General features: G+C 39.4%; 1 protein-coding gene across 8 annotated transcripts in view; it reads right to left on the bottom strand.

The window, feature by feature from the left end:
- Positions 1-13,472, bottom strand: part of TRAK1 (trafficking kinesin protein 1) — a 122,395-nt gene that overhangs the window by 51,189 nt on the left and 57,734 nt on the right. For 5 of the 8 annotated variants that reach the window (XM_086848674.1, XM_023919380.2, XM_023919379.2 and 2 more), the window contains exon 3: positions 11,394-11,588. Coding sequence is in view for 4 of the 8 variants with exons in the window: in XM_023919380.2 (XP_023775148.1) it covers positions 11,394-11,588 (195 nt within the window). In the remaining 4 variants the exon portion in view is untranslated. Of the gene's footprint in view, positions 1-4,389; positions 4,828-11,393; positions 11,589-13,472 lie in introns of those variants that run through there. The other 3 variants (XM_023919382.2, XM_023919383.2, XM_086848693.1) reach the window with 2 other exon arrangements.

Here is a 13,472-nt window from a genome sequence, read left to right as displayed (position 1 = left end):
GTTACTCTTGCAGAAAGGGAAAGAAATGGAATGGATGGGAAAACACTTATCTGGATATGGAACAGAATTTAAAAAAAATATCTCTGTGCTGCAATATGTGCTGCCTTATGTGTTTTATGCGACTTGATAGAGAGTATAGAGTCAAGGAAGGAGGAGTAAAGAGAAAGAAGTGGCATGGCAAAAAGGAGAAAAATGGGAAAATTATATCAACAATTGCATGAATATAAACAAGGTTCAACTATATTTATCATGTACAGAGATAAAAGACATGAGAACACAATGAGATCAGTCTGAATGAGCATTTTAGCTGCATACCTACAGAGCAAGAGCTGTTTCAGAAACTGCATGTTAAAAGCATTTGTAAGATTCTCCCAGATTTCAGTAATATACCCAGTGCCAGCATCCACTAAGATTCAGAGAAACACCAGGGTTTCTCTGTCCACAGGGATGGACAGAAAAGGGACCAATGTATGAGGGAGATGATGGGTCACCACGCTAACATGAGCAAGGCAATAAGTAATCACCCATAAGAGATCAAGCAGAACAAGCAATAACATTGTCTAGTATTGTTAAAAAGAATGTTAGTGAGCTTGCTGATAATTGTATCACTGGAGTGGAAAACAGAACACAGGAGAGAAGCTCTAAACAATAACTGCAAACTTAACAGGTGGTAAAAATGTTTCAACCTGAGTGGGAAATAAATACAGGAAGGGATGCTAGAACAAGATGGAGTGGCTCAGGCAAACATAAAAGTGGTTAGAAGGTTTAGCATGTGTAACAAACCAGGCACACTGTGGGTCTGGCAGGGGAAGAAAGGGAAAGACACCATTTCCTCCACAAGAAATTGCAAAAACTCAGCGCCAACGAAAGGAGGAGGAAAGCCCAATTGCACATTCACAAAATCATCTGGAATTGTAGGCAACTGAACTCATGCATTGTTATAAACTGCTGAGGTAGAAATAAACAAGTAATGGAAGAAACCACAGGAAAAATAATTTGCTCTAAAGTCAGCCTGGATTTCTCTAGAAAGCATTGTTCATTAGAAAAATATTGCACTTAGAGAGAAGCAGGGAACAAGCATCTTCATAAAAATTTCTATGGATATATTCTTCTCTTTTTGTTTACTTGTTTGGTAGTTTGTGGGGGTTTAGTATTAACTTTTTTCACCCCAGCTGCATGCAAGATTTTTAAGAATGCATTTTTTTTCTATTAAAAAACACTTAGATGAAACTAAACTTTTATACTATTATCTTTCTTAGTAAGATAGGAAAGTTTCAGCTTTTCCTCTTTATCACTGGTTCTATTCAAGTCTGCTATGAAAATAGCTATTTTCCTGCTGAAGTACAGGGCTAGCTCTTCCCCTGTTCCACCTACACAATATACTTTGTTAAGGCCAAGTAAGGTGACAAGTGTCATGCATATTATAAAATATTATAATTGAAAATATATGCAAAAAACCATAGTGTAGTAGTTATTTATAGAAGTTCCAATTTATTGTAATGTTAGTTAACGCCAGTGATTCAAATAGAGTATGACATTTTATTATCTATTTCCATCTACTGCCACCAAAAATAAACTCTGTAAAGTACCTTATGTAAAAGAATTAATTATACCAGCCCTAGAAAATCTCTGTCAAGATTTATAAATTGTAAATTTTGAGCATTTTACCTTTTGCAACATATTTAAAAAATATCACCACAAAATGCAAGCTGACATCTCTACTGTCACTCAGCATAGAAATTCATTATGTCTGAGGTAATAGCGAATCGTTTCTTTACCTATTAATTTAATTAATAACATTAAAACTTTACATCCTCATACAATTTTAGACTGTTTTTTTTCTTTGAAGAGCAAGAAACGATATGCTGTTAAAATAATTATTAAATAAAGGAAACCAAATGAAGTAATGCATTTTAAATGGAAATCTGAGTCCCAGAGGCTCTGACAAAGAATGTACGAACAATTTCATCAGAGAGATAATTCTGCAGGATATTATCTTGTGAAGATTCCTATTACTTTTAATGTACCACCCACTATTTTCCGTTATATTTATCGTGAAGGGTGAACTGGGTGGGATTCATAATTGAATGCACACATACATCTGAGCTCTGGAGAGCCCATGTATGGCAGAGAAATTGGCTCTCTAACTGTGCTTCAATTTGTCTTAAAATAGATATTCCAAACAGGTCAGCTGAGCTACAACTGCCTATCTCACTATACCGAAGGTAAAAAGTATCTCAGGAAAATGACTGGCATCAACAAACATATGGCAGAAAAATCAAAAACAGTCAAGAGACAGGCATCTCTTTTAATATGTCATCTGCTTCAGGTTTTTGGAAAGCTCTATTTCTACTAAAATGATGCCTTTTGTCTGCTACCACAATTAGAATGCCTTTCTCTGTCAAGGGTAAATGCCTTAAACACCATTTTAAACCCAAATGAATATTCCAGAATCTAAGGCCAAAGACTGTGTCTTCCACTGCATCTCTCAAATATTCCTTTCTTTCACACATCTGAACTCAAAAAAAGCAAAAGAAAGCTAAACCCCATAAAATTCTATGAACCCTATGAGACTGCCATTCACCTGAGAGGCCAAGACAGGACTGACAGCATTACCTTTGATCATGTAAAAACGAATACTTTAAAAAACAGTAGTAATAAAAAAATGCAAAAAAGCATTACACCTTACCTGCTGGAGAGATATTTCCCTATCAGACACTAAACCCTTCTTTCTCTTAGGGAACAACTTCCCAAATACTTCAAGCAGACAGCCAGCACATACTCCAGCTGGCACTGCAGATCTCAGCTCATGGAAGAAGTATTCTGGGCAGGGGCTGAGCACTGACAGGAAAACCTGTAAGCCCAGAATCTGACCAACCACTACTGTGTACCTGAGGCTCTCATCCCACAAGGTATTTAAATGTTTGCCCAACACCTGTTGCTTATTCCATTAACATGGAACTCCCACAGTTTCTCCAGTGCAGCACACGGCTTAAAACAAAATGGGTGAGCAGATCAGCTCTTAGCTCAGACATTCAGGTACACCACCCTTCCACATGACACTTCAACCAGACAGACAGAGGATCATAAAAATGAACAGCTGGGAAAAAAAAAAAAAGCTACCTGTGGGAGCTTTAACCTGGGGAAAGATACAGCTTCTATTGACCGTACAACTGGTCTGTTTCTTAAGCTTCTAAATGCAGGCCAAATCAGGCTGTTACATCATGCAGATTAATCAGATGCTACAGCATTTACTAGGGTTAAACCTAGAGGATAAAGGTTACATAATGGATTCAATCCAAGTTAAAATGGTCAGATCTCTCAAATAAATATGCATCTCTCTCTTTGAAGACCTGGACAGGGATAATCAATCAAACAGAAGATAAGTTCAAGTGTTAAGTTCGAGCTTCTGAAACTGCTTTCAGTTCCAAAATCTAGTACGGAGAAACAAATGGAGACACAACACTCAAAAGATCATGAAAAAAACATTCAATTTTTGTCACCTCTGGTATTATTATCAGAGCACTATCATAGAATTATCTTTGTATATTACAAATGTACATTATCCTCTGGGCCTACACTCCTTCCTGCTTTCTGTGCTTTGCTTCACTGTGATCTTTCACTTGCCTTATTTAAGATAAGCTCTCCAACCGGAATAAAATCCATATAAAACTTCTGCATTCCCAAAGGCTGCATTTTGCTTCAGAGTGCCATCAATAAGGGATCTTGATTTTTTCTTGCTGCAGAGAATACAGTTTTAGCAATTTCTTACCCTATTATTGTGTGCCTTCTATCAAAAGCCTGATGAAAACATTTGGTTTCTTGAAATAATCACCCTAGCAAACATTACATAAAAATTGCAAACAGCACAAAAGATAATGCTTGCCAGAATTTGTAATTCCTCAAATTCAAAAAGTTAACCTTCTCACTTTTAAAAATCTACATTTTTAATGTCTTTCACAAATAACCAGAGAGAAAACATGTACTGCTTACTAACACATCAAATATATACATATTAGAGGATATTGGTAATGCAGAAAAAACACACACTTCAAACCTGAATTAATAATCAATCTTACCATCAGTATATTTAATATCACCTCAATTATTATAGATAGTTAGCTTTTCGAATATTCTTTCCCCTGCCCAAAGACAGCTCATACAGAGCATATGCTGCTCTGCCACTCCCTTCAGAGAGAAAAAAGCTGTACAGCAGTCTCTTGCAGCACACTCACAAGAGATGCTGAGGTGCAAAAGAGGTGCAGGCATCTCTGCTACACCTGGGTGTTGCCTTTTTCTGGGTATTTCCTTTTTAAAACCATTGAATAATGATGCTCCAATCTTACAAGATCCAAATTCTGCAACAAGAGACTAGAAAGAAATATTTACCATCCGTGCATTCTTCATAATACCAGTCCAGTTCATAATAATCTGCTTCAATAAATTTCTGCATAGTCAGTATCCTTCAGTGACATACAAGAGATTTCACTTCGCTGCTAAGGTCAAGTGAAATGCAGCCATGCCTTCCTGCCTTTGCAAAATGCCAGAGCACAAGGCAGCTCACGGGAAGCTGAAAATGAGCCGCACATCTTCACTGAGGCCGCAACTAAAATAAAAAGGGGGGTGTGGAGGGTGAATTTGGAAGGGAAAAAAAAAAACAAACCAGAAAAAGGATGCAGAAAGGAAGCAAATGCCCTGACGGCTCCTCTAATAAAGAAGCTCTGCACAGGAGCCTTGGATGGGTGTTAACAAAATCCTCCTATCAAAAGGCTGATGCGCTGACGTTGGGGACACACACCACCACCCGGCTGGTTCTAACTCATTCCCTTCCTCCCCAGTCTCCACATCTCTTTCAGGCTAATGTGTTGCCATGGAGACAAGCTGGCTCCAAAAGTGATGCAGAGATGAAGAAAATGCATTTTTGCTGTTTCTGGCTTTACAGGCTGGAAGGAGTCCTCCATACTGGAAACAAAAATCGTTGCTAAGAAAGATGATACAACTCATTGCTACTGCTCACAGAACAACAGCATCACACTGTTGCAATTCACTGGAGACATGCAGTACATTAATAATGAAAATCTAGTCCATTACTCTCCTCCACACAGTTTGATAAAAGCCTGCCGTCCCCATGGAAAATTAAACTATGTTACTGCTTTGTTACACTATTCTGGTCTGATATAATAGAACCCTTTATGCATGCTGCTGTTAAGAAATGCCAAATGAAAAAAAAAGAATCAGCAAAATCAGGACAGCAAAACCTTTCTCCTTGCACAAAAAAAAGCTAATCTGCTTCGACTTTTTGCCCTCTCCATGAACCACTTCCTCCTGCCCCCTTTTTTTATTTCCCAACCATCTAAGTTTCACAGCTGAAGACAAGAGTTTAGGCCAAATTTTCACTACTCTATTCCTAAAAATGCTGAAGGTCATATTAAACACAGGTCAGACAGACTAGAACCTGGGGAACAGATGGCATTAAACCATCAAACACAGCAATTCAAAAAGCATGTCTGAATACATGCAGGTACAGCTACCAAGACGACTGACATCCATTTTGTTCAAAACCAGCACATAGTCTTCACCCATTTCTCCCCCTCTTTTAGGAAATGCTATTCCTTTGCAAACACCAGTAGAAGCACTTAATCTATCCCAGTAGATTAAGGTAGGAGGCCATACTGGGTCTGATCAAAGAAGTCTTTGCTGTCTGTCTAGCCAAAGACTTCATCAACAGGAATAGCCATGAGCAGGCAATAGAGAACTGTCCAACATTTCCCACAACTGCCCTCCCAACATCTGATTTCTTATTTTCAGAAACAGCCTGAGACAGATACAGCTACTGCCACTTTTAGCAATTCTTGAATGACTTATCCTCTCTGTTCTTAAGCCCACACACATTTTTAGCATCTCCAACGTTCTCTTGCAAGGAGTTCCACACATCTACTGCTCATGATGTATAAACCCCTCACCTTTTGCTTCACAACTCACATTTACTAGTCTAATTTGATGCTTCCAGTTCTGGAAATCTGAATGCTCAGTCCATCTCTCCTTTTCAGTCACTCATGATTTTGCAGATATCTATTAAGTTCACTCTCATTCGTGTCTCTTCTAGGCTGTTATCACTTATTCTACTCCCCAAATGGTACCACTTTGCTTTACTGTAACAGAAATAGGTAAGGCACAGTCAAGCTATGCAGAGGAAAATGCTTTGGTTTCTTGAACACAGCTTTACAGGTATAAGAAATTATCACCACAGTAGCTTTGAGTTTTGCAGACTTTCAGTTATGCATGCTCACAAGGAAAAAAACTATACATGTTATTAAATGCAATTAAGGCTACACTGTTAAAATACTGCCAGAGAAAAATAAAGGTTCCTATGGCAACATCAACTCAATTGCTCTGCATATAATCTATCTGTTCTACTTGTATTACTTTTGTCCAAGAGGTAATTTCAGTCTGGTAATGTTATTAAATAAGCATTTAAAATAGAAAGAATTAACACTGTCTACCACCTTAAATTGCTGCAGGGACAATCTCCTTTTTTTATTTGCTGACATTTTAAACAAAGGAAATCTTCAACATGCTAGAATTTTCTTCCAACTGTCCTCACAGCACACACACTTCCCTTTCAATGAGACAGGATAAAAATAGTTCAAAGTAGGGCCTTAGGGCATTTCTGTTTGTTTGTTTTATTGATGATATTTTTTTACAGATCTGATTGGAAGCATACTGGTGTAATTCAGAAAGGCATTACTTTTCTGTGGAGAAAATCACTTGTGTGGCCAAATGATTTTAGAACTCCTCAAGAGACTTGGAAATAGGGAATAAGTGTATTATCTTCCCAGCATGAAGACAGAAATCCTGGGCAGACAGAGTACTATATATGCAGGTATCCACTCCCAAGCATCCCTTCAATTACATGAGGAATTGCACTCTATAAAGCTGGCAGGGCTGTCAAGTTGAACAGGAATGTGTGACCAAGCTGACAAAGCAGCTGCACATTTGCAGAACCTACTTTTAATCTCTGCAGCCCCACATTTCCTTCCTATAGGGTGTATCAGATTCATTTTATAGTAAACTTATCAGAACAGTACATTTTTCAGGTGGACTGATTCTACAGACTTTGAACCTCTGTGTGTTCCAATTTCCACATTGCAACGCTACATTTGGTTAGGGTATTACTGTGTTACTTACCTAAAACTTCATATTCAATGGGGCTGAAGAAAGATTTAGGGTAGTAGGTCTGCAACTATAAGGAAGCTGCATTTTCCTATTCCAAACCTAAATACAGTTACTCACATTTGTTCAGCATTCCCTTTCAGCTGCAAAATTGTGTTCTATTTTTTAATGTTAACTTCTAACTAAACAAACCCATCCCTTTTTATTTGTTCTCCTAAGAGCAAAATACACAGATTGATAAGGAATTCTGGTAGCCAACTGTGAACAGCTAGACTAAGCATTCCTTAAGTTTTTGGCTACAAAGGAGTTTCATTAATCAGAAAAGATGGCTTGAAAAGCTCAAGAGCCCTCTCCTTCCTTTTTGCTGAAGCAAATCCATGCCCTAGGTCAACATTAAACTGATGTGTCTAACTTACCCAGGTTATAAAAACCCTTCCATTTGTCTGAAGAGAATTTTTGACAAAGGTACTTTCATCTACAGCAGTACATGGAAGACTGTAGTGCACTGTGCTGCTAGGGTGCAAAGCAGCAGCAAGTCATCTCTGCTGACAAATAAATCTTTACATCATTACATAGCATGTCACTATAAATTCTGTGTTTTCAGGCTTAGTCATTCCCAACTTTTTTCTCCAAACCTTTTACAATTCTGTTAAGGATGCTTTTTGAAACTGGAGTTGGATGGAGTATTTCCATGGCAGCTGCAATGGATTACCTCCCATTTGATTACCTCAGGGTCACATTTCTTCTCTTGGCTACAGCCTCAGGATGGTTCAGATAATTAAACACCATATCGCATCATCATTTTCTACAGTTGCCAGTACAGTCACCACCACTCAGGATAAAGTTGCCCATCCCATTAACATCATCTGGAATCTTTTCTTATCAGAGCAGTAGCTGTACAGGCCATCACTATGCAATGTGTATTGATCACAGTCAAGCATTGCCAGCACACATACTTTGCAAACAGACAAAGAAAGCATATTTAAAAGCCCAACAGATTTTTCAAGGATGGGCTGTAACACTTATTTCTAAACTGGAATAATTTACTGAAGTGAAGAGTTACTAGTGTTTTCACCTAGTAAAAGAACACTGAATAGGAGTCATCCTGTGACTACACATTTAGTAAGGGCAAGAAACTCTGCAACTTAGGACAGTGATTTCTTCCAGTGTAGTATTTTATTTAGCAAGAAGTATTGCTTTAGCAGTAACGAGTAGAACCCAGAGTAAAATCTAGAGGGCTTTATTAGAAGCAGCTTTCAGAACTGGTACTTAGAAAAATAGGTGCTTCAGATTTGATTGACTCTTTTTCATCAAACTAGGATGACCATCCAGGGCTTCAAAATAGTACAAGTGTTTTCTACAGGTGGGACAGAGCTCATGGCTTCACACCCTAAGGGCACATTGACCTCACCTGATACGAGGAAAAGACTCCTCTAATGTAGAAGAGGGTCAAACTGTTCTCCCACTGAAACAAAATTATTTAACATGTGATGGGCAGTCAGATGAAATTTAAGTACTTAATGACAAAAAGCTATTTTCCACATGAAAGGATTATTTCTCCCTTTCCCCAGATAATTACTGGAGAGCACTATTTTTGCATTTGTATAAAATCAAAATTTATGTCTTCGACAACCTGCCTGCAAAAACAGCTGTGTAGTCTAATTAAGGTATCACTGAGCACACTTCAACATTGTAAATAAGACCATAATAGCAAGAGCCAGACATTTAAGGGAATACACCCCTATCTAGAATTGAGAAAATTGAGAATAAAGCTTTAAAGAAACAAATTTTGCAAACTGTTCACCAGCTGGAAATAATGTACATTACAATGTCCTCCTTTTTTTGGTTATATTTTATGTGGAGACAGCAAAAACATTTGTAAAATGAAATTGAGCTTAATACCATGCTCGATTAGCTAGTCAAAAATATCACAGCTGCATGGTTATGACCTATTTTTCTAAAAACACAGAAAACCCACTGAGAGACATGATTGCAGCTTCCTGGGAGAAGAAAGGAATGCATTACACTGAATGAATATAGAATAAGGGAGCCCAGAACGGAACCAAGCACTCCAGATTTGGCCTCACCAACGTCAAGTACAACTCCCTCAAACTGCTGGCACCACTCTTGCCAATACAGCTCATGATGCCATTAGTCTGCTTTTCATCAGAGGCACTATTTCTGGCTCATGTCCAGCTTGGTGTCCACCAGGATGCCCCAGGTCCTTTTTAGCAAGGCTGCATTCCAGCAGCTGGACCCCAGGCCACCATCTACTGGTGCATGAAGCTGTTCCTCCCAGCTGCAGGACTTTGCACTTCCCTCGGCTGAATAGCACAAGGCTGCTCTTGACTCATGGCTCCAGCCTGCCAAGGTCCCTCTGAAAGGGAGCACAATCCCATCATGTCTCAGCCACTCCCAGATCCTATGTCTCACCCTCCCTAATGCTGCGCAGCCTGCTGACTTCCTCTTAACTTCTCCACCTGGTGACAGCTTTTCCACAGCAGCACACCTGCTGCATAAAAGGAGGTCATCTCTCTCAACCTCAGGATAGGGAGCAGCTCTCTGGGCACTTCCAGCAAACTGACTCTTGCAGGGCTGCCTTCCCATTCTGAAGTTTTGTCTGGGCTAAAGTCTCTGCTCTGAGGGACAGGTACTCCAAAACCTGGAGAATGCACCCTGAGGCACACTGCTGCCACATCTGAAGACTTAGGTTATTCTGAACTCAGATGAGGAACCCTTCTTAGTACCATTCCAGAGAAACTACTATATCAGTTGGCAATATCTGACCATCCCTAATGAGCAGCAGCTCCAAAGAAGGCTAAGGACACCCCTGGGTCAAGAGCAGCTGACAGCTTCTCAGAAGCCACTAGGACCTCCCGAGGCTCACAGTCCTGTGGCTCACCTTACCTTTATCTTACAGCAGTGGACACCCTCAGTTTCTCAGGTAGAAGGACACTGCCATGCGGATTTTAGAGTTCCTTGTCCTACCGGCAAAACATCTGTCCCATGGTTATTGCAACAATACACCCACACAGACAATTTTACTTGTGAGACAGGCCTAATCAGGTTACTAAAGACCTTGGAAACCTTACATTTCAGAATATTTATTTAAGCTAGCTTCTGCCATCACTGTAACAGCACTAATGGGCTGCAACAAAACCAGGGGTAGTACACTTGATTCCACAGATCAGCTTCAGCTCGTTTCCCCACCCTTCCCACTGTCTTTGTGTGATTGGAGGTAGGTGGAGAGCATATATGTTATTTACTAAAATACTTCATGCCCTTTATTGAAGCGTGAATATCAGAAACTCAGTTCTTTATATTATTAATGCTTTTATTTATCAGTTGTACTCCTTACAAAGTTGATTTGTTTCAAAATGCAATGAAACCATCTTTGCACAGGTCTGTGCTGAGCCCTGTAACTCATCTCTTCTGAACAGTGCCTCAGTAAGTCTACCTAAATCAACCCATTGCTATAACCCATGTAAATCCAGGGCTATTGCTTTAGCATAGCAGTCATTGAGATGAATCACAGAAGTCTTCTCTAATTGCACACCTAAGTCAACACCCATAGTGGAAGAAACCAGAGAGACATGAACCCATTCACCATGATAAGGTATCTACAGGCTCAAACAAAGGAGACAAACCACAAAGGTCACAATCTACCCGTGTTCCCGCTAGACACAAGTATTTTTTTGTCTGATTGTATGAATATGAACAGAAGAAAGAATGAAGGGATAGACCATCTCAACCAAATGGTCAGTCTGGTTCTTCACAAGGCTTTTCTAGAAGCTTAAGCTGCAGCAAAATGATTTAATGTCATTCTATGATAATGGCACATAGTGCCACCACCCAACAGCAAAATGTGACAGAGAACACATTCAAAAAAATCAGATATGGAAAGAGGTCTAAGATTTCCAAGCTGCACAGATGCAGAAATTTCAGTCTCTTTGAGAGAGATCATAAGCAAAAAGAAGCATTTCAATTTCTCCAGCATTTGATAATGTGGAAAGGTGCACTCACAAATACAATGTCTATTCTTTATTAAATGTTCCCTTCGTTTTTTATCTACCACAAACTTGGAGGCCAAAGCAGTAAATCACAAACATTTCTCTTGCTCTTCACAGCTTTCAAAGAATTGCACAGATACTTCAAAGAAGGTAACAAAAATAGCACTATTTTATTTGTTTCTCAGTACAATCTCTGAATTTTTGACTTACGGAAGTATTTCAAGGTCTCTTCTATTTGTTCAGTTGTTAAGTCAATATTCGCATCAGGGGAAATGAGAGGTGTGTGAAGCCAGTCGTCGTGGTCATAACCATAGATTGTATCTGCTCTTAGCTTATAATGAGGCAGCTGCTCTTCCAGGAGACTGATGATTTCAACTTCAGGAAGATTGGTACTGTTGCACACATCTGTTAAGGGAAAGGGAACAATCTCTGTTAGTACACTGAGTACTGTACATACAAGCCTTCAAAGACTTCAGTTTGTTTTGATATGAACAAGATTTTCATGCGTGTAAAGAACAGCTCAATATAAATAAGTTTAGAAGATATGCCTGGCACAAATTATCCCAAAATATTGTATTTACTAGTAATACAAGGGCATGCTCTCTTAGTGACAAAAAGCCTCACATACCTCCTTAACTTGGTCTTGGACTACAATTTAGTACCACTGTATTTTTTTGCCTTTGTTGCTGGCAGATTTTTCTCAAGAAACAGAAATCCAGGACTGTAATAGCAAACATGTCACAGTTCACACCTCAGACACACTGGTAAAGACGATTACAGGAACTTCAGGGCACCTTTTGTCACTATCTTGACTTGCATTCTGTGCTATGACCCCTCATGCTCACAAATATATCAAGTTTGCACACAGTTCTAAAGATGGATACCGACAGCCAACAACAACTGCAAAAATGTTACAAATGAAATTAGAGCTTTAAATTTAGGCCAAGAGGTAGCTGAGAAGTTTTAACACAAAAACAAACCAAATTCAGGACAGAAATTTTTTACCATGAGGATGGTCAAACAGGAGCCCAGGGAGTCTAGAAGTCAAGTAAACAATGCCATGAGTAAATACTTTAAAAGACCTGCTTTTAGTAGAAGTCAGAACAGATTACCACCTGAGGTACCTTCTAATTTACATTATATTATAGAATTTTGAATGTGTCAATACCCAAAACAGTCAGGATAGTTAAGTTTAATTGCCATATACATATAATTAAATACAATATCATGCTAAATATTTATTAAGAAACTAAGTAACCCATGGTATGTTTTCAGTAACTACTTAGTGCATCAATCTGCATTTTCCATTTTCACACCAGTACGAAGAGAGAACACCCCCATCCAGCACAACCCCTACCCCCACACACGAAGTAAGGAAGAGCGATCCAAGCCTTTTTTGGAAGAGCAATGCACCAGAGCTCCCTCTTTAACCAGCATTATAGCTCTTACAACTCTTGCTGAGACTCATTCCAGAGTAAAACAGCAAAGACTGTCAAGGCCCTGAGTGCTCCCATGTACCTTTACACTGCCATGACCTCATCAGGGTCCGCAGCCAGCACATTCTGCCAGGAGCCCCATGTCCACCCCAGGCCCTGGTCCTGCCATGTGCAGTGCTGTAAGCAGGCCTGTGCCCAGCTCTGGTCCCTGCTGACTCTGACTCATTGGCCAGGCTTCCTGGATTGCTGGCATTTGTCTGATGATCGACCCCTGGAGAGCTAATTTGAACTGCTGCTGCCAGCACCTTTACTCTGCTTGGGAACAAAGGGACTGGGTTGTGCCCACAAGGATTGTGCCCTTCCCATTCTGTGAGCTGCCTGGAAGGCAGCCCTGTTCTTGCTGCTTCCTGACAAAGGCAGCATTTTTTGTAAGAGAAATTTATTCTTGCCAGATTGAGGTAGACCTGCAATTCCACAGTAACTTAGTGGAACTCACCTCTGTCAAAGAAGGGGAGGAAGGAAAGAATAGGGAAGTAACACATACTTCTCTGTACTTCATTAATTACCTGTTTTTTTATCTTTCTAAGCCAGAAATTACATTTTCAAAAGCATTCCAAGCACTAAAAATTGCATGAATATTACTATTCCATCAGACAACAGAGCAGAGAATACCAAGATGAACTCATACTGTCAATCTCCTGCCTACATACTTTACAAAACCCTGATGACTAGAACTATAATCCACTTGGGAAAGTTGTATTGTACCTCATGGTTCAAGGAGCTTGCTATTACCTATCAGGAGCTATTCTCCTCTGCCTTCATCCACAATTTTCTGCTAACTCACATATGTGAG

The sequence above is a fragment of the Cyanistes caeruleus genome, chromosome 1 (genome assembly GCF_971803275.1).
Source record: "Cyanistes caeruleus chromosome 1, bCyaCae1.hap1.1, whole genome shotgun sequence".
Classification (NCBI taxonomy): domain Eukaryota; kingdom Metazoa; phylum Chordata; class Aves; order Passeriformes; family Paridae; genus Cyanistes; species Cyanistes caeruleus.
Note: the sequence above shows the minus strand (reverse complement) of the source record. Positions and strands in the feature narration are given on the sequence as shown.